Genomic DNA, 26,767 nt, shown 5'->3' with positions numbered 1-26,767 from the left:
CAATATGTAGACACCAGTGTCTCTTTCTTGTCATGTAGACACCAGTGTCTCTTTCTTGTCAATATGTAGACACCAGTGTCTCTTTCTTGTCATGTAGACACCAGTGTCTCTTTCTTGTCAATATGTAGACACCAGTGTCTCTTTCTTGTCAATATGTAGACACCAGTGTCTCTTTCTTGTCACGTTGACACCAGTGTCTCTTTCTTGTCATGTAGACACCAGTGTCTCTTTCTTGTCATGTAGACGCCAGTGTCTCTTTCCTGTCATGTAGACACCAGTGTCTTTTGTTGAGATTCTGAATTCTTAACTCCTCTGAGTCCCCATCTTTAAACCAATCCAGTAACTTTGATTGGTGCAGGGCTGAACATGGATCAGATTGTAAATACCATTATTTATTTATTTCACTGCAGATCGTCTCATATTACATTTAAAATCAATTAATTAAATGAATGATTTCAATGGACTTAAATCTTGTTTTATTTGATGGCCTTCCTGCCCTGGAATGGCCTTTGTGAGCTCAAAGAAATTTACAACACTAAAGGCCAAGTGGCCTTGCCCCTAAAATGACGAAATCCCAGGCCTGGTTATGTTGATGAATTGAATACATAGGACCCCAATGGAAACAAGACCGCAATGACTTTTTTGGTGTTATCCTTTTAGACCAAGTGTTTGACTGTACTCGTGCCGTTTGCGTTTCTATCTGATAAAATATTCAATCAATCAATCAATACAAGAGTGTCACACAAAAGCAGTGAAAATAGCAGATCTACAAGCTCACAATACGTTCATCTACAATGTCTCTCCAGCAGAGGACAGCCTCGCGTTGACATCACACCCTCGGGACTCTAAAGCCAAACTATTGGAATCTCTTCTTTCTTGTGAATCTCTTTTCGTATTTCAAAAGGTTGTGTGTGCGTGTGCGTGTGTGTACGCGTGTGTGCGTGTGCGTGTGTGAGTGAGGTGGTGTAGCCTATGTTTTGGATAAAACAAAGTGTCTTGTAAAAAGGTAAAGCTCTATATAATATTCAGCTATATAGAGCAGTGGTTCTCAACCTTTTCAGGCACCCCCCCATAGTCATATTTGAGCTGGGGACCCCCCAATATAATCATATTTGAACTGGGGACCCCCCACCCTGACAAGCACATGGAATTGTAGGAGTTGAGGCATTACATTTTGTTAGACTCGGCTCTACAGATAAATATTGTGAAAATAGCAGATCTACAAGCTCACAATGCGAATATTTTCAGATTTTTTGTCTCTTTCTTGTATTATTTGACATTTTGGCCAATGTTGGACCAGTTTTTATAATATAGTTTGTTGATTACTTTTGAAGCAGCAATGTGCTTTTTTAGTCTTTTTTTCTTTTCTTTTTTTGAGGCATTAAAAAGGTCCTAAAAGTCCTTAAATTGTCACTTAACTGTCATCTGGAACCCCCCCAAAAACATGTGGACCCTGGGGGTCCCGACCCATAGGTTGAGAACCACTGGTGTAGCCTATGTTTTTTTTTATGAAACAAAAAGTGTCTTGTAAAAAGGTAAAAAGCTCCATATTCATGCAGCTACATAGAGAGTGTTTGTTCAGTAGGCTAACAGCTGATCTGGGGACTGCTCCCCATCTCTCCAGCTGTCTCTAATAAAACACAAAATACATGAGCAGGTGGGTCACCAATTTCATCCAATTAGGAGAGAGAGAGAGAGAGTGGCCATTTATCAGCTTCAATGTTTATGATGTTCCATTCAGTTCCAATGTTGTCTGTGGCCTTTCTTTATCACATGAGCCTCGTCACACATACACACACACGCGCCTGTTCTTCTCCTGTAAATCGCTGGTCTCTCTCGAGCTGTGTTCACAGTCAGTCAATCAGTCAGTTTGAATAGTGGCGGGAATGTGGCTGTGAGGGGAATGCTCTGGTCCTCACACTGTACTGTGTGATGTGTATTACTTCGCCGCCAGTGGCGTAAAGTAACTAAATACATTTGCTCCAGTACTGTACTTACCGTAAGTACAATTGTGAGGTACTTTTACTTTACTATTTACTAATTTCCAATTGTCTATACTTTTACTTCTGCTCCACTACATCTCAGAGACAAATATTGTACTTTTACTCCACTACAATCACTTAAAAACTTTAGCTATAGTTGTTTTGCAGGTATCAATTATTACATAATAAAAAATACATTAACCACTTTAGCCCTGTTTTTTTTTTCTACATTTTTTATCCCACGATTTTGTAACCCTTATTTTTCACCCGGTGCCAATTTGCTAAGTGATCCTGGGCACTACACTCCCCTCACCAGCCTAGGGAGGCCAGGGCCGAGCTCATGCCTCCTTCAATGCATGAGAGCCAACTGACCTTCTTGTCACCTGACAGTGGGGAGTTTCCCTGGTTGGACGTAGCGCGTGGAAGGAACACGTTATTCCAACCAGTTCCCTTCCCCTCCATCAGGCGCCCCGGCTGTCATGGGGGAGGAGTTATAGTGACCAGGATTACTACATGTTTTTGTGAGGGTATTATCTACCCTGAGAGACACGGGGAGAACATGCAAACTCCACACAGAGTGGGCCCTTTCACCAACCCCACCTAGGGTATGGGCGCTGATGACGCGGAGGAGGAGACACGCCCCCAGCGCCCATAGCGTCCCCGGCGGGAATCGAACCCAGGACCTTCTAGCTGTGAGGCGACAGCGCTACCGACTGCGCCACCGTGCCCACTTTAGCCCTGTTTTATACCTAAGTTATTTGAAAATAGCGGATCTACAAGCTCACAACGCGTCGCATTCCTAGACCCCAGACTTTGCGGTGGCTGACAGGTACTTTACCCACGCACCACATTTAAGAGAGAAATGTGTGCAGATAAGAACACCTGCGCAAATCATCGTTGTTACGCATGTGTATAAGCACTTCGTGTTGTTGGGGGCGACATCATACCAAAGCTCTGGACAGTCTTATATAAGGTAACGGAGATATCAGAAAGAGAGAGCTATCAAGACATTTGCTTACAAGTGTGCCAGAGAGATATAGATCTAAAAGTGTTAGAGAGAGACACACACAGATAGACGAGACAGAAACAGACACAGACGCAGAGAGTGAGAGAGAGAGAGATGTTGTGTTGGTCGTTGACTCTGAAAGAAGAACTGGTGCATTCCAAAAGCGGACTGATTCATTGTGCTGTTGTGCCAGTGGGGGACAATGTTTACTCTTTTGCAGGGCTCCATCACGCCGGTGTGACCAACGACATGGATCAGATTGATGTGCAGGTCTTCAACACAGTGTCTTCTCACTGGACAAAGTTGTCCCCGGTGACAAATGGAAAAGGAGAACGGCCCCTCGAGGTTCCCTCCCCACGCTTGGGCCACACGGCTGTGCTGATAGAGGATTTCATCTACGTCTGGGGGGGAAGAGTGAAGTTTGAGATGATCAATATGACAGCGCAGCGCCAGGACCCTATTCTTTATGCATTTAATGTCGACACCCACAGATGGTTAAAGCTCAAGATTTCTGGGACCGTTCCAGCGGGGAGAGAGGGACACTCGGCTTGTGTCTTAGGGAAGGTCATGTACATCTATGGAGGAGTTATCTATAGTTCCCTCATATCGAATTACAGCGAACACTTAAATGAATTGAACAAGTTGGACACCAGCACAATGGTCTGGTCTTCAATTGGCACCGGAGGCAATTGGCAATCTGATTCACAAATTCACTCTGCCACCATCATTGGGACAAAGATGTTTGTATTTGGGGGAAAAGGGATGGTGAAGTACCACAACAACATCAGAGTATTTGACACGGAGACCAACTGCTGGCTGAGCACGCCTTCTGCACAGCTTCTTCCAGGGGGACGGATGCGTCACGCAGCCTTTGCCTATAATGGAGAGCTGTACATATATGGCGGCTACAACCTTGGTCCTTATAGCCACTGTCCTTATGTCCAGGCCAGTAATAACCTCAATGATCTGTGGAAATTCAACCCAAAGACCTTATTCTGGAAGAAGGTTGAGCCCAAGGGGAAAGGCCTGGATTGGAAGTGTAATATGTTCAGTTGCATTGTGAGAGATCGTCTCTTTCTCTTTGAATACACAACCCACACACAACAACCCGTCTGTTGTTGCTTACAGGCCTTAGACTTAAGTCCTAGTCTCAAGACATTGTGCAAGCTAGCAGTTATTCAGTATGGTATGGAGCAGTCTGGACTCCCACACAACATCAGGTGGGAACTGGCAGCCATGACAACAGAATAAAGAAATGTTAAAATAAGAAAACAGAGAGGCCAATAAAATAAACGCAACCCAACTAATTCGGTGGTTCTGAAACTTTTTCATGCCAAGGACTCCCGAATTGTATTTGACCGCGGACCCCTAGCCTGGTAAACGCATGAATTTACATTTTCATGTGTCCTATGCAGAAGACGCGACCGGGCTGGTTTACCAGGCTAGGGGACCCCCATCTGAAAAGGTGTTGTGCCAGGGACCCCCAAAGAGAAGAATTATGTAAAAAATAATATATATATTAAAATCACACCCAGTGTGAAGTGAGCGGTGTGGTCATCACAGTGGTCATCACAGTGATGGAGGCTCAAATAAAAAAAAAATGTTTTTTTTTAAGTTAATTTCATCATGTGTCTCGCTAGCCAATCACAGTGCTGAATAGAGTCAGCCAATAGAGTCAGCCAATCACAGTACAGCTAGGGGTGTACTAATGTAGAGGGGTGTGCTATTATGAGCCAATCACAGTACAGCGAAGGGTGTACTAATGAGGTGTCCCAACCCCACTTATGGAGCGGCTACACCGCTCAAAAATAGCAGATGTACAAGCTCGCTGTGAGTAAGTAAGTCTTTGATACCAATACTTTTGTACTTTTACTCAAGTCAAGTGTTTTATTCATGACTTTTACTTGTAACAGAGTACTTCTACATCGAGGTACTGATATTTTTGCTTAAGTGAAACATTTGAGTAATTTTTCCACCACTGTCCACCGCAGGAGCCTTTCTCTGTTGGAGGAAGTAGGTCTATAGTTTTTTCTTTCTTGTTTACCACAGGGTTTTTATTATTTTCAAAAAATCTTGAATAAAATTTAAAAAAATGGAAAATGTGAAATAGTTTTGAAACAATTTAACATCCCTTTAATAAACAGGAAAAAAATATTCAGTCCGGTTGCCAATTTCAGCCAATCATGAGAGAGTACCCATTTATGAACTTAAAGACGGGGTGCCGTGATTTTCAGTGACCCCCCCCCCCCATAACATAATCATCAGGTATTATGGTTATACTAGGAGGAAGTTTTTTTTCAAAAAAGTGTACAGAAATTGTTAAAAGTATGTTTTTATGTGGACACGCCTCCAGTTCATTAAGTATACCTGGTTCTCACCTTAGCACCTCCTCCACCACCTTAGCACCACTCACCTGTCCTAGTCCCTCCTCCTCCTCATGCCCACACCTGTTGTGCTATGATAATGAGGGGGAGGGTATATGTTTACTAAGTCACTAAAGTGCTGTTTCTCTATTGGCACGTTTGAACTCAAGGTTTCAGCCTCCAGGAAGAAACTCAAAATAGTCAGAGAAGACATAAAACACCATAAAAACACCACCAGGGGGCTTAATGAAGTTCTATCAACCTCATAGACACATGAAAAACAGAAAAAGTGCAAAACCATGGCACCATCTCTTTAAAGTTTGCAGTGTTCCAGTTCCAATTTTGTCTGCTCACTTCTTTGTGTCATCACTTCTAATCTCACTTGTTTAACCTGTATTCTGTATGAGTTCTCTCTCCTGATTGGATGCAATTGGTATCCTGACCTGAAAAGGTATTTTGAGTTTACTAAAGAGCCGGAGAGACAGGGAAACCCCTGTCACTGAACAAACACTCTATCGCAATGATTGTTATCAGAATGTAGCACTTTTTAACAGTTATTTGAACACGAAAAAAAAATCACTGCACCTTTAATGAAAGACCCTGGGCCTGCAGAGCCAACCAACTTGTCATGTAGGACAGTGGTTATCAAACATTTTCACTGCGATGCTTTGTGATCCTGTAGATCTTCTATTTTCACAACCGGCTCTATATGCGCAGCAAGCATATTGGAAACAAATTGGGCCTCTTCCTTACTTCCTTCACAGGAGTTACCAATTTTACAAATTAAGGCTCTGTTCCATTTAGTGTAGCACAGTGGTTCACAATTGTTTTTATTTCAAGGACCCCCATAACTCTGAGAGTGTACAAATAGAACCAAATGTCTATTTGTACACTGTCAGAGTTACACACCCGTATAAGGGGAAGTTTGGGGCCAACCCCCTCAATACCTCGGAGCACAGGTCTCCACCATGGCAGATACAGTAAGTTATTGTGGGCCAGCAATGTTGATGGAATATGAAGAATCAGACAGATCCGTCTTGATCACACGACTATAGAGATAATGTGTACCGTATCTAAATTCAAGGATATTTATTAAGAAATGAACAAGAAACACAAGGACATAAACTGGAAAACTGAACTATACTAGGAAACACTAAACTAATGACACTAATGTAGACAAAACTGGGACAGACATATCACAGATGACAATAACTCATAATCTGAAAAGGAACACATATAAACACAGGGCTTAAATAGACACAGGACTAACAAGACACAGGTAAAGTCAAGGACAATCAACACAGGGATTGGCTGGGAGACTAACCATACACAGGTGGAGAAACGAGTAGTCACAGGGAGGTGAGACAAGACAGGTAGCAAACACTAGGGCAGACAGGAAATACTAGGAACGATACTACACAATAAAGGTACAAGGATCCTGACACGCCATAGACTCTACAGACCGTAAATGAAGCCTGTTTTTCAACGATTTCAAACCCGCAATCTTTCTGTATCCGGTCCAAATATGCAAATAAGAAACCGGAAATTAATTAATGCTATTAGTTGGGACAAGAGCTGCTTTGCTATTGGTTGTGTAGCTTGTCAATCAAATCATCACGAGGTAACCACGCCCCTCCTACAGCATACCCTAATTTATCATCAATTTTAAAATAAATGGGACCATAATTTACCAAAACACTTGTCATGGTGATTGAAAGAAGACTTTAAACTAGCATCTGAAAGCATATAGTATTTATGACAATGTTTATTAAGGTAATAGAATCAAGTGTAAAGTTCGGCAACAACCCATCCTCTTGAATGGAGCCTAATTCTTTCTGACACCAGCTGGGGTAAAACAGCGAGACTACAGACCATTCATATGAACTGTCTCTTCCTATACAGAATCAACTCAGAAGCTGGCCCCTTGAGGAGTACATACAGTGACAAAGATCACCCTCCTTGCCCAGCTCACATCCCGAACACGACCAATTGTGTTTGAATAGACACTCGGCCAAACCGTATGCACCGCGGTGGATTCTAACCCCTTGACTTTGCGATGGTAGACAGGTACTTTACCAATGCACCACGTTTAAGAGAGAAATGTGTGCAGACATAAGAACACCTGCGCAAATCAGCGTTGTTACGCATGCGCATCAACACGTTGTGTTGTGGGTGACATCATATTATCTCTGGACAGCCTTATATAAGATATCGGAGATATCAGAGAGAGCTATCGAGACATTTACTTACAAGTGTGACAGAGAGATAGATCTAAGAGTGTTAGAGAGAGACACAAACAGATAGACGAGACAGAAACAGAGGCAGAGAGAGAGAGAGAGAGAGAGAGAGAGAGAGAGAGAGAGAGAGAGAGAGAGAGATGCTGTGTTGGTCGTTGACCCTGAAAGGAGAACTGGTGCATTCCAAAAGCAGACTGATTCATTGTGCTGTTGTGCCAGTGGGGGACAATGTTTACTCTTTTGCAGGGCTCCATCCCGCCGGTGTGACCAGCGACATGGATCAGATTGATGTGCAGGTCTTCAACACAGTGTCTTCACACTGGACAAAGTTGTCTCCGGTGACAAATGGAAAAGGAGAACGGCCCCTCGAGGTTCCCTCACCGCGCTTAGGCCACACGGCTGTGCTGATAGAGGATTTCATCTACGTCTGGGGGGGAACAGTGAAGTTTGAGATGATGGAGAGTGACTACAAAGTCACGGAGGAGCGCCAGGACCCTATTCTTTATGCATTTAATGTCAACACCCACAGATGGTTAAATCTCGATATTTCTGGGACCGTTCCAGTGGGGAGAGAGGGCCACTCGGCTTGTGTCTTAGGGAAGGTCATGTACATTTATGGAGGAATGACCTATAGTATCCATGGATATGTAAGAACTGATTGTAGTAATACAGGTAGTCGCAGTACTGGTAGTAATAATAATGACTTGAACAAGTTGGACACCAGCACAATGGTCTGGTCTTTGATTGACACCGGAGGCACTCGGCCATCTCTTTCATGCTATCACTCTGCCACCATCATCGGGACAAAGATGTTTGTATTTGGGGACAGGTACGCGAGGCGCAGATACAACATGAGAGTGTTTGACACAGAGACCAACTGCTGGCTGAGCATGCCTTCTGCTCAGCTTCCTTCAGGAAAACGCAAGTGTCATGCAGCCTTTGCCTATAATGGAGAGCTGTACATATATGGCGGGTACAACCTCGGCAATGTCATTTGGCAATGTCCTCCTATCCAGGGCAGTGGATATCCACTCAATGATATGTGGAAATTCAACCCAAAGACCTTCTCTTGGAAGAAGGTTGAGCCCAAGGGGAAAGGCCTGGATTGGACGTGTAGTATGTTCAGTTGCATGGTGAGAGATCGTATCTTCCTCTTTGGATACACAACCCAGACACAACAACCCGTCTGTTGTTGCTTACAGGCCTTAGACTTAAGTCCTAGTCTCAAGACATTGTGCAAGCTAACGGTTATTCAGTATGGTAGGGAGCAGTCTGGACTCCCAAACAACATCAGGTGGGAACTGGCAGCCATGACAACAAAATAAATAAATAAGAAAATAAGAAAACAGCGAGGCACTTTTTTCCCCCCCACGATTTTGTAACCCTTTTTTCACCCAGTGCCAATTTTCGAAGTGATCCTGGGCGCTACACTCCCCCCACCAGCCTAGGGAGCCCAGGACCGAGCTCATGCCTCCTTCAATGCATGAGAGCCAACTGACCTTCTTGTCACCTGACAGGGGGGAGTTTCCTCGGTAGGACGTATCACGTGGAAGGAACACGTTATTCCAGCCAGTTCCCTTCCCCTCCATCAGGCGCCCCGGCTGTCATGGGGGAGGCGGTATAGCGACCAGGATTACTACATGTTTTTGTGAGGGTATTAACTACCCTAGGAGACACGGGGAGAACATGCAAACTCCACACAGAGTAGGCCCTTTCGCCAACCCCACCTAGGGTATGAGCGCTAATGACGCGGAGGAGAAGACACTCGTCACACGCCCCTAGCGCCCACAGCGTCCCCGGTGGGAATCGAACCCAGGACCTTCTAGCTTCTAGCATTTTAGTGCTTTTACTTTAGGTACTTTAGGTATATTTTGATGCCAATACTTTTGTACTTTTACCCAAGTAACATTTTGAACACAGGCCTTTTACTTGTAACAGAGTATTTCTACATTGTGATATTGCTACTTTTACTTAAGTACAAATATCTGAGTACTTCTTCCACCACTGGTTTTTATGTGCATGCCGGTAATATAAATACTATGCATATCTTGGTACGCCGTGCATCGGCGAGTCACAGCTTACTTATCCAAGCAGACGCACAACAACACAAGGCCATTTTTTTCCACAGCTGGTCTTGCAGATATCACATGGCTCTGGAACAGAGGCCTTGAGGATAAGCAATGCCTCATCATCAGCCACCAACCACGAGATCACAGAAGGGATATAGAGGCAACAAGGGGGATGATCCACAAAAGGGACGTTTGAAGCGGTGTGACCTACAGTAGTCACTGAATAACATGGGGGGGAATCAGCTAATTAGATCTGCCCTGTTAGCAGAGACATCCCTTTAGATGTCAGGGATGGTTTTATCTGCCTGGATGAATGTCGCCCTCTAGCACCACATGTGTCCCTGTGCTGTGGGATCTCTTGTTTTCATAGCATGTCGTTACATTCAAGAGACAAGATTAATACAATCACACGACTGTGGCTGTGATACTGTGACGTATTTGTTTCTTCTTTTTTTTTTATCCACAGTTGGCTCATTCTGTTTCTCTTGAGCTCACTCTATTCATATTCTTCCCACTCTTATTCAGTGGTTCAAAGTGAGGTCAGCAGTCCTTGAGGGGGCTCGAGGGGGTCCTATCGGCAATCAAAATCAGTTTTCCCACTTTAACCCTGTACATACGAAAATAGACGATCTGCAAGCTCACAAGCTTGTAGATCAGTTGTTGTGAGCTTTTAGATTTGCCAGATGTGAATAATTTCACAATTGAATTTAATAAAACATTTTAGCAACACAAATCTTGTATGGGGTTTATATTCTCCAAATATTTTCAGATGGGCGCTCGAGGCCAAATACATATTAATTTGGGGGTCATTGTCTAGTGGACATGAAAAGGTTTGAGAACCACTTTTCTAACTTGCTCGCTCTCTCTTGTTCTCACTCTCTCTTGTCCTCAGGTTTGAAAACCACTGCTCTAACTTGCTCACTCTCTCTTGTTCTCCCCCCTCACACACACTCTCTCTCTCCCTCTCTCTCTCTCTCTCTCTCTCTCTCTCTCTCTCTCTCTCTCTCTCTCTCTCCCTCCCTCTCTCCCCCTCTCTCTCTCTCTCTCTCTCTCTCTCTCTCTGACTCCCTCCCTCCCTCTCCCTCTCTGTGGATGTTCAGCCCAGCAGCTTGCTGTTCAGTAGCTCTTTTGTTGGTCAAAACATCCTTCACATTGCTACATGCCTCACTGGAGACATCACCCACCAGCACCTACAGTAGCACCCAGCTTACTTCAACACGTAGCAGCAACAGGAGCCGTTTCACCAAGGGGGAAAAAGATACTTGGAATCATCTGATTATTATTTTTTTTTTGATATCCCTGACTTTTCCCCAACATGTTTCATCTCTGGTAAGTACGTGTTTAGTCTGTTTGGTTCTCAAAGTGGGGTCCGGGGACCCCCAGCGGTCCTTTGGGGGGGTTCCAGGGGGTCCCCAGCAAAATGTGTTGATATAGCATCACAATAATTTTAACCACTTTAACTTTTATACTTTGGCTATTGAAAAATAGCAGATCTAGCTCATAGCGTAGCACAGAGTGCCGCGCTATGAGCTTGTAGATCTGCTATTTTTTTAAAACTTGAAAATTTGTGCAACATTTGTAACTCAAATCTTTGCTTCTGGGAGGGGGGGGGGGTCCCTGTAACACAATATTTGAGATGGGGGTCAGTGGCCAAATACATCCTTTTGGGGCTCCTTGACATGAAAAGGTTTGAGAACCACTGGCCTAATACACACCAAACTGGGGGGGTCTTTGAAATTAAAAAAGTTTCATTTAAACTCTAATATTATACATAATGTATAATTTCTCACTCTTGACAGGATTCTGATATACTTTCTTGTGATAAAACTTCCAATTACTCTCTAGGTCCTCGACGGTTTTGAACCGCAGCACTCTGCATCGACCACTCTCTCTCCTCTCTGCCAGCTGTAGGCTATGCCTGACGACGGGCCTTTCTGGTAACCAGGAGAGCTGAGAGCCTGAGAGAGGATTCTCATTAATACCTTCACCGTAAAAAGGCCTTCTTTATCGTGGTGGGCGAAACCCGAGCTGTGTGTGCGGCTCGGTTACCTGAGCCCCCCCTGAGCTAGTAATGACGCTCCGAGGGCCAGCTGCCCCCCACCTGAGCAGGAGGACCCCATCGGGCTGGAGGAGATCAGGGGGGGATGAGGAGTCCAACTGGGCGAGGCTAAGATCTGCAGAGGAGGAGGTGGAGGTTGATGTGAGGCCCCATGTCTCTCGCCCCCATGTCCGCGGCCCGCGGCCCCACAGTGCTATCGAGCGCGGCCAGAGGGTGGGGGGAGGATGGACGCAGCAGATGGAGAGCCTACAGGCCTGCTATTTCAGAGACCCCGTCCGTGGTGACCAGGCGATGGTGCCTCCTTATTTCAACGAGCTGACCACGTCCATGCCGGCGCTCAATAAAGAACCCGCACGTCATCATCAGTGGTGGAACAAGTAGGCCTACTTGAATTCTTTACTTAAGTAAAAGTACCAATACTGCGATATAAAAATATTTCTGTTACAAGTAAAAGTCCAGAATTAAACATTTACTTGAGTAAAAGTACAAAAGTATTGGCATCAAAATGTACTTAAAGTACCAAAAGTAAAAGTGCAAAATGTTTGAAAATAGCAGATCTACAAGCTCACAACGCGTCGCGATGCGACACGTTGTGAGCTTGTAGATCGGCTATTTTCAAATAGCCTATAGGTATAAAATAGGGCTAAAGTGGTTAATGTATGTTTGATTATATCATAGTTTATATCTGAAAAGTAACTAGTAACTAAAGTTCTCAAGTAAATGTAGTGGAATATTTGCCTCTGAGATGTAGTGGAGTAGAGGTAAAAGTATATTGGAAATTAGAAATACTCAAATAAAGTACAAATGCCTTACCAAATACTTAAGTAAAATGTACTTAGTTACTTTCCACCGCTGCAGGTCACCAAGGGCTCTGTCATTCCTAGGGATTTCAACTCCAGCAACGGGAGCCTCAGCCAGTGGGGGGGGAGCTCACTGGGCAGCCAGGAGAGCCTGATGAGAGCCTCCTCCGCTGAGCGCAGGGGGAGCTGGGAGAGGGCCCACATCATGCAGGCCCCGGGGAAGGAGGAACACACTAGACTCAGCTGTCTGACGGCGGTCAAGATAGGCTGGCTGCCCATCCAGAGGAGAGTGGTGGTGACCGGCGGGGGTCCTCCGGGCCAAAGCCAGCACAGCATGGACCACTCTACCAGCCAGGTAGGACAGAGAGCACCTGGGGGGAAAAAACTGTGATGTTCAGACATTTGGCTTGTTTTCAAGCTGATCATCAGGGTCAACCTTGAAGCATGTAATGTTGATTTAAAGGTAGGGTAAGTGATATTTTTTGGTTAAAACAAAAAGTATTTTGTTATAAGGTTAAAGCACTATATTCTGATAGTAATCATTGCTATAGAGTGTTTGTTCAGTAACAGGAGTCTCCCCATCTCTCCAGCTCTTTAATAAACAGAAAATACATTTTCCGGTAGGTGTCAAAATCTCAGCCAATCAGGAGAATGTACCCATGTTTAAGCTTTATTTTTATAGTATTCCGGTTCCAATTTTGTCTGCTCATTTCTTAGTGTCATCACTTCCAATTTCACTAGTTTAATCTATATCCTGATTAAGTTATCTATCCTGATTGGATAAAATTGGAAATGAAACTGAAACTGAAACGAAAATGCATTTTCTGTTTAATAAAGAGCTGGAGAGACAAGGAGACTCCTTTTACTGAACAAACACTCTATATCAATGAGTACTATCAGAATATAGAGCTATTTAACACTTATTTTAACTAAAGAAAATCACTTACCCTACCTTTAATACCTTGAAATCTTTTTAAACCAGATGAACCCTAGCATCTCTATTCTGGGAATAACAGGCAAACATTCCGCAAAAATAGGTAAACATTTGGCAAAATAGCACATCTACAACCTTATAGATCTGCTTGTGTGATGCTCCAAGTAGCAACGCTGCCCCCATGGAAACATGCCACGTTTGTTCCTTCAGGTTAAGGCCTGTGCAATAGGGCAAGTGAAGCTGGTGTTCCGTTACGCAGATTACGCATTATTTGATGTGAGCCCTGGTACCCCCTGGCATTTGCAGGCAGGTGTGTGCCAGTCACAGGTGACTGTGTGACTGGCCCCTGAGCATGGGTCCTGCAACTTTGACATCTGTCTTTGGTACCGTTGTGCAAATCTTGTGTGTAAATCTCTGGAAGAAAACCTATGGTTCCTCAGTGAAGCAAGGGAAACAACCGGTCTTCTTCGGTTGTTGTCTTCCTTTGACTTTACCAGTCTCATAGAACTTGGTCCTAAGTTTGGAAGTGGTACCAGGCCAAGGCCTGACAGCAAATAATGCTGCCACTCTGCATAACGGAACACCAGCTTCCACTTGCTTCCTATTGCACAGGCCTCTTTATCCTGAAGGGACAAACGTGGCATCTTTCCATGGGGGCACAAACTCAACAAAGTTGCAGAACCCATGCTCAGGTGCCAGTTTGAGCGACCTGGCAGGTCGCTCAAAACAAGAGTCATTACCAACAGAAGCATATTGGAGGATTTTGGCAAATGTTTTGGGGCCGCTACCCACACGTTTAGCTGTGTTGCTCATTCCACGAATGCCTGATCCTTACAATTATTCACCTCGTTGTTAAGGTGACTAATCAACGATAAAAATGATATGAAACACAATACCAATTGGTATTTTTAAATGGGAGATATCATTGACAAACTTTTTGTGGGCAGTTTATCTATATATCATGTAGATAGATAGATAGATAGATAGATAGATAGATAGATAGATAGATAGATAGATAGATAGATAGATAGATAGATAGATACTGTAGATAGATAGATAGATAGATAGATAGATAGATAGATAGATAGATAGATAGATAGATACTGTAGATAGATAGATAGATAGATAGATAGATAGATAGATAGATAGATAGATAGATAGATAGATAGATAGATAGATAGATAGATAGATCACATTTAATTAACAGATTTTAAGCGATAAATGCATCTCTGGCAAGTCAGGCAATTAAGTACAACTTAAAGGCTTTAGTCTGATTTATACTTAGTTGTGCACCAGTGGAGACTTTAGATCGGCCATTTTTTTTCGGTGCAGAGACACAATAATCAACAAGTATAAATCAGGCTTTAGCTTCAAAAACCCTCTCAGGGCTGTCTGATTGTGATTCTGGGGTTTGGAGAGGCAGAGAGACAGCTCTAAATACCTCGGGGGGTAAAAAGAAGGGCCTTCTGATGGAGGTGACTGTGCATTGTGCGACACAAGGCGAGAAAAATAAGGGGAAAAAAGAAACAGAGTGCCACCGAGAGACCATTAGTAGTCAAGTCTCGGCTACCCGGGGAGAAGGCGGTGCTCTGGCATCCTTTGAAAACAGCTTACACTGCAGGAACTCCCTGCACTCTCAAAAGGTTTTTACGACTCATTTGGAGCGGCAGCGAGCGGCGGCAGAGATTGAGCTGCGTTCGTTGCCCAGAGAGAGGATGCATGTCGATGGCGCAGCCTGTGGAAGTCAATGGGAGTTTGTACCTCCATGCACTGATGAAATGACTTTGAAATTAATAGGTTTGCCCGCAGTGGTGGAAGAAGTGCTTCTATTTTCTTTCTTTTTTTTTTACTTAACCCATTAAGAACCGCGAAAGCATCTGTGCCAAATACATATAATTTTGGGGGTCCTTGACATGAGAAAGTTTGAGAACCACTGATATTATAGCAAGATACTGTAAGTTTAAAAAAAAAAAATGTTTTAGAAGTGATTTAGTCATTAAGTAGAATCCCCAGAAGCAAAGATTTGAGTTAAAATGTTCGCTTTAATTATTCAAAGATTTGCAAAAAATGTCACGATTCTTCTAAAATAGCAGATCTACAAGCTCATTGTGTGGCACTCGATGCCACGCTATGAAACGCTATGAGTTTGTAGATTGGCTATTATTAAATGGTCGAAATGTATATAGGGCTGAAGTGGTTAATGCATGTTTTGTAATAATAATCAAGTAACTAGTAAAGTTTTCAAATAATTGTAGTGGAGTGAAAGTACAATATTTTCATCTGAGATGTAATGGAGTAGAAGTAGAAGTATTGGAAAGTGGTACAGTACAAATACCTTGAAATAGTACTTAAGTACAGTACTTGAGTTCATGTACTTAGTCACTTTCCACCACTGAGTAGGCCTACAGTACATGAGTAAATGTGCTTATTTACTTTCCAGTGCTGGTTTGCCAGGGACTGATGTGCAGGCAGAGAACATCACTTCTCAGGCCCTCTCTCACAGCTAGGGCCCTCAGTGGGAAGAAATGATCAGCTGCACTGGAAGATTAAAACAGACCATTTTTTGGGGCTGTGTGATTGCCTCATGACCTTCAGTGAGAGTTGACTTGAATACAAACTATTGCTGAAATATCGACCAATAGTATCTCTCTCACACAAATCTTACTATAAGATCGTGCCGATTCCCGTCTGGTCACTCTGTATCTCATTGTTGGGTTTGATGTAAATCTTGAAATCTTGTTTGAAATGACCAAACCTGCCCTCTGAGGATGTCACTGGTAGGCAGGGTTCTGAACTGTCCACAGCCCTCCTCTGAGGCACAGAGTGAGTAGACGGAAATGGTGGTCTTGTATTAAGCATTATTGATGGTCAACTATATGTAGATAGGCTGAAAATGGGCCAAACACGATTGTATATCTGCTATTTTTGAATAGCCAACGCAAAAACCTAAACTGACACAGATGCTTTCCCGGTTTTAATGGATTTAGTATTAATGTATATTTAGTGAAATGTTGAACTTGGACAACTTTCCCCACTGCTCACACACACACACACACACAAAATGTATCACATAAACAATGTTTAATTAAGTTTTTCGTACGATATCTTGTGGCAGAGAGAGTTGTGTTGCAGAAATAACATTTCTATGGGCCTTTTTTTTACAGGTGAAGTTGAAACAACCCATCGCTCCAACTTTGCAAAGGGCTCCAGTCAGCACCAATGGGTTCAGACATCTGGGTATGTAAAGCTCTATGCATTTGATGATAGTGTGTCCTCCTCACCTCATCAACAGATGGCCAGTGAACCACTGTTGATTGTTTATTAACACTAAACAGAGTTAAACCTAGTGTCAGAGGAAGGAACTGCAATTAAGCCAGGGCTTGGCAGTGACACCACCTGTTTGTCATAGGCTACTCTGTTCATAAACAAGCAGCTGTGATTTATATTGGGACAGTGTCATTAGGTGAAGTCTAGACGTAGACAGAATCGATAAAATACATCTACGAGAGTCGTAATCTACGGCTAGGTGAAGAAGTCCGGTGTGATATATATATATGTGACGATGGTCACATATTTCGACGGGTCACCAATTTCACAGTAACACCGCCATGCTGGAGGAGGACAGACGGAGGACAAAGAAGTTGAGAAGGCAAACATTTGAGTGGAATTTGGCTGTTTGGCTATATTGGTTAGAGTGTTCCTCTGCATGTGTTACACCTGTGTAAAGTAACTAAGTACATGTACTGTACTTAAGTACAATGTTGAGGTATTTCCAATTTTCAATACTTTTACTTCTACTCCACTACAGTACATCTCAGAGGCAAATGTTGTACCAAAAGTACAATATTTGCTTCCACTACAATTATTTGAAAACTTTAGTTACTAGTTACTTTGCATATACAAACTATTATATTATAAAACATACATTAACCACTTTAGCTCTATTTTATACCTAGGCTATTTGAAAACAGCAGATCTACAAGCTCACAACGCGTCGCATCCCGACGCGTTGTGAGCTTGTAGATCTGCTATTATCAAAAATTTTAGTACTTTTACTTTTGGTACTTTAAGTATATTTTGATGCCAATTCCTTTGTACTTTTACTCAAGTGCTCATTTTGAACACAGGCCTTTTACTTGTAACAGAGTATTTTTATATTGTGGTATTGCTATACTTTTACTTACTTAAATATCTGAGTACTTCTTCATGTGTATCAGAGGACACGTGTCCTGTGTATCATGTGTCTTCATGTGTATCAGAGAACCCTTTAATACCAAGACCAACAAGTAGGGGTTGGCACTGACATATACATGGGAGAAAATGGCAATGAATAAATTGGGGAGAACGAAGAAAAAAAGGTTAATTGCATTCACCTGATGTCCTGGGTCCCTGATTATATACAGCTGGCCTGGTAGTGACGAGGTGGAACAGAAAACCAGCTGTTCTCTGAGGAATAGGGTTGATGAACCTATCACTCAGTGTTGGAAGAAGTACTCAGATTTTCAACTTCTATCTTCATATGATAATTAATCCTCACTAATGCTTATTATAAGATTGTGCAGATTATTCCCGTCTGCTCACTCTGTATCTCATTGTTGGGCTATATGTAAATCTATGAAATCTTGATTCAAACCTGCCTCCCGAGGATGTCACTTGTACTGTACTTAAGTACAATTTTGAGGTATTTTTTACTTTACTGGACTATTTCCAATTTTCAATACTTTTACTTTTACTCCACTACAATTTTTGGAAAACATTTTGGTTAGTTACTTCCCCTACATACATTTGAGCTAATTGAAAATAGCTGATCTACAAGCTCACAATGCACCTCATCGCATTGTGAGCTTGATGTATACATTTGAAAACTTGAAATGGGACATTCTGCATAATGAGTACTTTTACCTTTGGTACTTTAAGTACATTTTGATGCCAAAACGTATGTACTTTTACTCAAGTACATTTTGAATTCCGGACTTTTACCTGTAACAGAGTATTTATATATTGCAGTATTGATACTTTTACTTAACTGAAAAATGTGAGTACTTTTCTCACCAGTTGCATTTCTAAGCCAATAATTTGATGACCAGCAGACCGTTAGGCAGCGGTTCTGGTAGGAGATACAAAGGAGACTCTTTGTGTCTCCTACCGGAACCGCTGCCGGTCATCAAATTATTGGCTTAGGAATGCGACAAAGACAAAAAAATATCCACGAATACAAGTCTCCATGGGGTGACTAATGGATAGGAAAAAAAGTCATTTTGGGGGTGAACTATCCCTTTAAGTTTGAGCTCAGGCATGCCTACAGGGGTAAACTCCAGAGTGTTCATTTAACTCAGAGAGTTAACTCAGAGAGTTACAAACACTTTTTTCTGTGTGCAGTGTTTGCCCACGTGTCTTTTACATCTCAATCTCCTTAACAATTAAACAAACAAACAAACAAAATAAAAAATAAAAATGGGAGGGGTATCCCAAAGTGAGAGAGTGGTCACCATGGCAATTGAATTTTCACCTTTTGTGTCAAACCAGAAACAGGATTGTGTCAAAGGTCATGTTTAACCTCTCAATAGAACAGCAGAGAGACCAACCATGCCAATTTTGTATTGTACCACCGTTGTGTGCGAATGGTTCCATTTCGTACACACTCAGAGTCATGGGGGCCGTGGCCTAATACAGGGGTCTTCAACACGGGGTCCGGGACCCCTAGGGGGTCCTCAGAGTTACTACAGGGGGTCCGCCAAATCTTTGTGTGATAGGATTATTGTTTTTTTTACCTCAACCACTTGAACCCTAGCATCCCTTTTCTGAGGAGAACTTTAGCCAAAAATAGCAGATCCACAAGCTTACAACAAAAAGAGGTGTAGGTGTAGAGGGAAAAAAAGAGATGGTCAAGTAAAAAAAAAAGTTGAATCTGAAACACAATTTTACACAATATAGAGGGGGTCCCTGCTTAATCTCTCTCTCTCAGCTAGGGGGTCCTTGGCCTGAAAACGTTGAAGACCCTTGATCTATGCAGTGATATTAGTCTGGCCATGCCAGGCTGCTATAATGCAATACCAAACAGGGGGGTTGTTGAAATGAAAACATCAGAGAAGCACTGGATTATAGAGGTTCTAAATGTTGGGTTTGATATATTGCCCAGACCTGCGATGCGGCCAGACAGGTACAACAGGCAAGATGCCAGTATCAGTCAACACTGACAGACTGGTGTTAGCCATGATGTCTCCTTGCTCTGGGTGCTGTTATGAACACACAGCAGTGCCAACACCGCTTATTGACATTGGAGGTACAGTAACTAAGTACCTGTACCTTTAACTTAAGTCATCATCTGTTTACTTTTTTTTACGTCCGGAGACTCCTGAGTTCCAGGACAGGCTTCAGACAGCGCCGCCTGTGGGAGACTTATTGGCTCAGAGTGAGACCTGAACCCATTGTATTTGGCGTTATTAGGAACCCATTGCGACCGCATGCCAGGGACGTGCACAGATAGACTCTAGGTGGTGCTAGAGCACCTGCCCTTTGCCCTCTTGACCAGAAGTGCCCTTTTGAAAAAAGGGCACAGCAGGGGTCTTCAACAGGGGGTCCGGGACCCCTAGGGGGTCCTCAGAGTTACTACAGGGGGTCCGCCAAATCTTTATGTGATATGATTTTACTTTATACCATAACCACTCGAAACCTAGCATCCCTTTTCTGAGGAGAACTTTAGCCAAGAATAGCAGATCTACAAGCCCACAACGCCTCGCGCTGCGAGGCGTTGTGGGCTTGTAGATCGGCTATTTTTGGCAAAGAGGTATAGGCGTAGAGGGAAAAAAGAGCAGACCAAGTAAACAAAAAAAAGTATAATTTACTTGAGCACCTGCCCCTCAAAATGTCTGTGCACGCCACTGCCGCATGCACTTGCTGATGTCGACCCAAGTAAAATTTTGAATTCGGACAACTTTCTTTCCACCTCTGCTTATTGACAATGTCAACATCACCAGCCTGCAGGCTTAGGAATGTCAGTTCTACTGTGTGTATGCGTGTGTGTGTTTGTATATGTGCTTTTGGGAGTGTGTCAGTCATTTGTTTATCCTTCATACATATAGGTGGAGAGGTGGAGAGAAGTCACACCGGTCCCAGTGTTGTGGGTTTAAGGACGTGGCAGCAGGCTCCCTATCTCGCCTCTCCCGCCAGTGAACAGGTAACACATCTTGTCCTATTCACGGTGAAGTATCTTTTTTTTTTACATAATCTGAATAGCGTAGATGGTAAACCCATAGGAGAAATAATTTAATAATAATAACAACATTCTCAAACAGACAGATTGATGCCGGAGGCCGTGTTAAGTGGTCAGAAGTGTGGGCTGCATGCATTTTCAGAGCATGTTTATTTTAATGATCAATCAATTGAGTGTTCGCCTGCTCGGATCAATATAACGAATGTAGGATACTTATTTGTTAGTGTCACTATGAAAATAGATTTCTCAAGGTTTAAAAGCAAAAATAAGATGAAATGTTTTTTTTACATAAATGTTTGTTGTATTGTCATTAGAATCGTATTATTTTGCCAACATTTTTTTTTGGGGGGGGGGGCACTTGCAATACCCTGCCCACAGGTTGAGAATCGCTGTCACAGAGCTGTTTTCTTTGAATGACATAACACTAATTACACAGTCTGAAGGCTACTGTAATGTTCAGCTCAGAGGGATCATTCTGATCATGGGAGCGCATGATCAGAATGAATGACTTCATTAGTTGTTATTTACAGTGTGTCAGTGATTTTTGCACTTTTGCAGTGATTTATTGTGGTCATTATGGTGTAGCGTGTGTACTGTGTTTGTATCACACACTGCCCCTCCAAATTACCTCAGTGTGTTAACACAACAAACAGGCCCTGTTTGTTCATGGTTGGAGGTATACGGTCACGTTAAAGGGGTAGTTCACCCAAAAAGGAATTTGAATACTTGAATTCATGGATATTTCTTTTTGTTTTTGTCGCATTCCTAAGCCAATAATTTGATGACCAGCGGACCGGTAAGCAGCGGTTCCGGTAGGAAACACAAAGGAGAGTCTATGTCTTTGTCTCCTACCGGAACCACTGGCAGTCATAAAATTATTGGCTTAAGAATGCGACAAAAACTAAAACATATCCATGAATTCAAGTCTCCATGGGGTGACTAATCGATAGAAAAAAAGTCATTTTGGGGGTGAACTACTCCTTTAATGTTCTGTTTTTTTTCCTTTTCCACACCAATATTCTTCTTCTGTACTCTTACTCAATTCTGATTACCGGACTTTTACTTGTAACAGAGTATTTCTACATTGCAGTATTGATACTTTTACTCAAGTAAAACAAATTGAGTATACTTTTACCACCACCGCTGGCCTATGGGGGCAGAGAGACATCGCTCTGTGCCCCGCACGTCCCCCACGGTTAGAGAGAGAGTCTCATTGTCATTCTGTGTGGGGTATATATCTCTATGGCCTGCTGCCTTTCGCTTTGCTTACTGATGCTGCGGGGGCATTTAGGCTGAGTCAAGCGTGGAGGGAGAGAGAGAGTCATGTGAGAACGCAGAAGAACAAACAGCCCGGGCCTGGAGGAAGAACATCAACAGCTGACCCAGCTGTCATAAAACCTATATTAGGGACATGTCACGCTGTCAATATTTCACGCTGTGTTACATGGCTGCTGCATCACATTTTCTTTGTTCATCAACGGCTTGTAGAAACAGCTATAGCGCTGTCACGATATCCCGCCGGTCTAGATGAATGCTTGTCTATCGGTGGAGATGAATCTTGCTGATTAATCCATTAAGACCAGGAACGCATCTGTGTCATTTTTAGATTTCTTTGGCTATTCAAAAAATCTTGACGTTTTGTGCAAATCTTTGAATATATTTTTAAACATTACATTTGTAATGGGAAAAAATACGTTTGTTTCTATATCAGTGGTTCTTAAGGACCCCCAAAATGAAATGTATTTGGCCGCGGACCCCCATCTCAAAATATTTTGTCCCAGAAGCAAAGATTTGAGTTAAAAATGTTGGCTTGAAAAAATATATACAGTATGTTCAAATATTTGACACATTTTCACGATTTCTTTTTTCAAAAATAGCAGATCTACAAGCTCATAGCGCTGCACTCGGTGCCGCGCTATGAGCTTGTAGATCTGCTATTTTTGAATAGCCAAAGAAATCTAAAAATGACACAGATGCGTTTCCCGAATTGAACCGGTTAATGGCGAGATGTTTAGCTAAGAGAAAACAAGAGGGCGAGCGTTTAGTGAATAACGTTGATTCATTACGACGTGCGTTTCGTGATTGATCTCCTCTTGTCTCACCCACTATTTGCAGGTGCCAGAGAAGTCGACCTCCTCGACAAGGGGGAGCGAAGGAGGGGACAGGCTTTTAGGCTGGCAGGCCCTGAAGAAGGGCTGGGCCTTCAACAGGGCATCACCACCTCTGTGTGGCAGGAGTCAACCCACTGACCTTTTTACCAGAAACGGCTCTGATACGACCGGGAAGAGCCCTTCTCCTATCAACACGACCAGTACAGAGTCCTTCAAGCCACATGCACCGGCGCATAACGCCACCAGTGTCGAACAATACAAGTCGCACCCTCCCCTACGTAGGACAGTGGCCTGTCAGCCTATAAGACCGACCGTCCCTTTCAACAGAGAAGGTCAGGGAAGCTCGCAAACCTCGCACGTAGAGACGAGCTCCGCCGTGACCACCGTCGTCCCTCAGATCAAAACCGGATTCTCCTCCATCACCATCACCTCCAGGAAGGTCGTGACCAGGTCGTCCAGCTTGCCCATCACCGGGAGCTCCTCCGACTCCGCTCGCCCGGACAGAGCCAGGGCTGCTTCGCCCTCGCTGCCCCTAGGCGGCCGTTCCACAGGCTCTAACCCGAGCCTTGTCACTATGGAGCGGAAGGCCACCATAGTCAAAATGATGGAGCATCACAGCAATGAGTCAGAGAGTCATCCGTACGATCCCGATCCTGGGCACCACCGTGCTCATGACACGGTGGTGCGGAGAAGAAAGGCTACGATCATCAAAGTGACGGAGCATAGGGAGACGTACAGGCCTGCCGACGGTTCGGCCGGCAGGGCCGCGGGCCCCCCGGACCACTACAGACACAGCTACACGGAGGGACTGTACAGGGAGGACAGCCTGTGGCGTCAAAGGGCCCTGGGGGGTCCGTCGGAACGTGCCTCCTCCTCCCCCTCGTGGCGCCCACTGGGGGCGCCACAGAGGGCGACGAGCTGGGCCTGCGATGAGAAGCCAGACACGTCTTTCACTTCCGCCGCGCTTAGCGATCCAGAGAGCGACGGACACAAGTTACACCACAGGTCCACGCTGAATCTTTTCGTGAGCGGCCCGCCAGTCATAGAGGTGCCCCCCATACCCCCTGAGGTGTGGGGGGCCCCTCAGCTCTCCCCCAAGGCTGCTGGTGTTGGTGAGGGTACAATTATTACATAATCGTTGCAATAATTGCAATTATTTGAGATAATAATACATTATTTTTGCATAATCGTTATAATCGTTTCCATGTTGAACAATTTTCACTCATTTTCAAATATTTTAAAAAAGCAGAAATACCTATTTTTGCTTTCTGCTTGAAGGAATAACTGCTCTGTGCTTGCTATATTCTGTTCATTGTACATTTCAGCTATTTATGCTTTTTCTTTTACAAATTATTAAATATGTCTTTGTATATTTCAGTTATTTGTCATATATGTGCTCATTGTGCTGTGACATTTCTTATTACGAAGCTCATATGTTTCAATGTTCTATGCCCCAACACTATCGATTAAATCGTTAATCGCAATTATTTGAGTGACAATTAATGGTCAACTTAAACTTGTAATGGTGACATCCCTAGGTGAGGGGTGGGACTGGGACAGGCCCCCCCACAGACCTCTAAGCTTCGGACACGCCGAGCCGAGCCAGGAGGAGCGTGATGCGGCACAACAACCTGCTGTAACCAGGAGGCTGAGTTTCGGGCGGGAGTCAAATATTGACTCTGACAGGAGGAGCCCTGTCGGCGGTTTCGTCATCAGCAGCAGACACGGGACGTCCCATCAAGGCACACATCATCAGACGGAGGCGGAGCCAGCTCAGCCACCCCTGCGGTTCCAAACCCCACCACCACCACTCAGCCCCTCAAGAAGACCCTCACCGTCTCTGACTCTGATCAGGAGTCCAGGTAGGTTTTATCTATCCTATGAGTTTTACCGCAGAGGTTCCCAAACTTTTTCTTGATCAGGGCCCATCTGATCGGCTGCCATGTTAAGTGTCAGATCGATGGGCTGTGAAGATTTTCCGTCTTGATCACATAACTATAGAAATCATGTGTACCGATTTGCGTGATGTTTGGACAAAATCTGTAGGAGTACTGTCAAAAACTATGTTTTTAAAAAGTCGACCTCCTGGTAGGGAGACAGGCCCATGTGAAAACGTTGGGGCAGAGTTTCTGTTCTGTGTGCGGAGACAATTATGTTCTCTATTTTGAGTAATCTTAGAAAGTATAAAACAGGGCTTAAGTGGTTAATGTAAAGAACTTGTTGGCCATCTGTCTATTTTCCCCCCATTTTTGGGTAACATTCAGTATTTTGTACACACGCACATGCACGTGCTCACCCCTCCCTGTACCTCACGTGCATGTGCGTGCATACCCCTCCACACAACCGCTTCATCTCCTGAAGTTATTATCCCATTCAATCTGGGAACCAATCTCTGTCATTTTTACATTTCTTTGGCTATTCAAAAATAGCAGATATACAGTACAAGCTCATAGCTTGTAGATCTACGAGCTTGTAGATCTGCAAGCTCACGAAAATAAAATATTGAGTTCCAGGGACCTCCAGGAGCAAAGATTTGAGTTACAAAAGTTTGCTTAAAAATATATATATATTCAAAGATTTGCACACATTTTCACGATTTTTCAAAAATAGCAGATCTACAAGCTCATACAGTAGCTTGTACAAGCTTCTAGATCTGCAAGCTCACGAAGTGACGCGTTGTATGCTTGTTGTATGCTTGCTATTTCTGCTTTTTTAATATTTGAAAATGTGTGAAAATTGTGCAACATGGAAACGATTATGACGATTATGCAAAAATAATGTAAATCTAAAATGACACAGATGCGTCTCCGGATTGAGTGGGTTATGCAACTCTCCTCTCATCATCATAGGGTTGATTCTGCTCTCTCTCCTCACCTTCTGACTGACGTGTATGAGATGATGATACTTTCATCCCGCCGCGGCGCCGCATGCCTGCTGTAATTGAAACGGCGGCACGGCACGGCGGCTTCTGGCAGATATCTGCGTTGGCGGGCTGATTTGTCAAATAACACCCACCCCCCCCCCCTCTATCCCACCCCCCCACTCTCATCTCCCCTTCCCTTCCCTCCTTCACCACCCACAGACACTCTCATTTTCACCTTCTTTCAATTTCCCACATGTCTTTTTGCATGCATAATCTATAATCCCCCCCAGTCCTCTTTTATTCCCTTACTGGCAGCCACTTCCACAAAGAGCTGCTAACCATGTTTGAAATATCCCAGGGTTGTGTTAGAATACGATCTGTCTGCACTATACTGTATATACCCTTAGCTCTGTGTGTGTGTGTGTGTGTGTGTGTGTGTGTGTGTGTGTGTGTGTGTGTGTGTGTGTGTGTGTGTGTGTGTGTGTGTGTGTGTGTGTGTGTGTGTGTGTGTGTGTGTGTGTGTGTGTGTGTGTGTGTGTGTGTGTGTGCGCGTGTCCTTTTCCTGAAAAGTAACCGTTTTTTTGGCAGTGGTGCAAGAAGTACTCAGATATTTTACTTAAGTAAAAGAAGCAATACCACAATATAAAAAATACTCTGTTACAAGTAAAAGGCCTGTGTTCAAAATGTTACTTGAGTAAAAGTACAAAAGTATTGGCATCAAAATATACGTAAAGTACCACAAGTAAAATTGTTTACTAATGTTTGAAAATAGCAGATCTAAGCTTGTAGTGAGCTTGTAGATCTGCTATTTTCAAATAGCCTATGTATAAAATAGGGCTAAAGTGGTTCATGTATGTTTTATAATAAGGGTATATATCTGCAAAGTAACTAGTGACAAAAGTTTTCAAATAATTGTAGTGGAGTAATGGTGCAATATTTGCGAGTGGAGTAGAAGTAAAAGTATTGCAAATTGGAAATACTAATATATAAATAAATACTAGTAAAGTAAAAAGTAACAAAAAAAATTACCTAAGTACAATACTTACATTACATACGTACTTAGTTACTTTCCACCACTGCGTTCTGGACATGGGACAAGGTTTCCACCTTAATACAGCAACGATATAATC

General features: G+C 43.4%; 1 protein-coding gene across 1 annotated transcript in view; it reads left to right on the top strand.

Annotated features, from left to right (window-relative positions):
- Positions 1-11,728: 11,728 nt before the first annotated feature.
- Positions 11,729-26,767, top strand: part of cUnh10orf90 (chromosome Un C10orf90 homolog) — a gene marked incomplete at its 5' end in the record, with an annotated part of 44,569 nt that continues 29,530 nt past the window's right edge. Inside the window, 6 exons of the mRNA XM_084078342.1 lie at positions 11,729-12,093; positions 12,601-12,871; positions 16,615-16,687; positions 20,533-20,627; positions 22,779-23,886; positions 24,313-24,636. Coding sequence (XP_083934468.1) covers positions 11,729-12,093; positions 12,601-12,871; positions 16,615-16,687; positions 20,533-20,627; positions 22,779-23,886; positions 24,313-24,636 — 2,236 coding nt within the window. The remainder of the gene's footprint in view (positions 12,094-12,600; positions 12,872-16,614; positions 16,688-20,532; positions 20,628-22,778; positions 23,887-24,312; positions 24,637-26,767) is intronic.

Source organism: Gymnoscopelus microlampas (assembly GCF_963454915.1).
Source record: "Gymnoscopelus microlampas genome assembly, chromosome: 14".
Classification (NCBI taxonomy): domain Eukaryota; kingdom Metazoa; phylum Chordata; class Actinopteri; order Myctophiformes; family Myctophidae; genus Gymnoscopelus; species Gymnoscopelus microlampas.
Note: the sequence above shows the minus strand (reverse complement) of the source record. Positions and strands in the feature narration are given on the sequence as shown.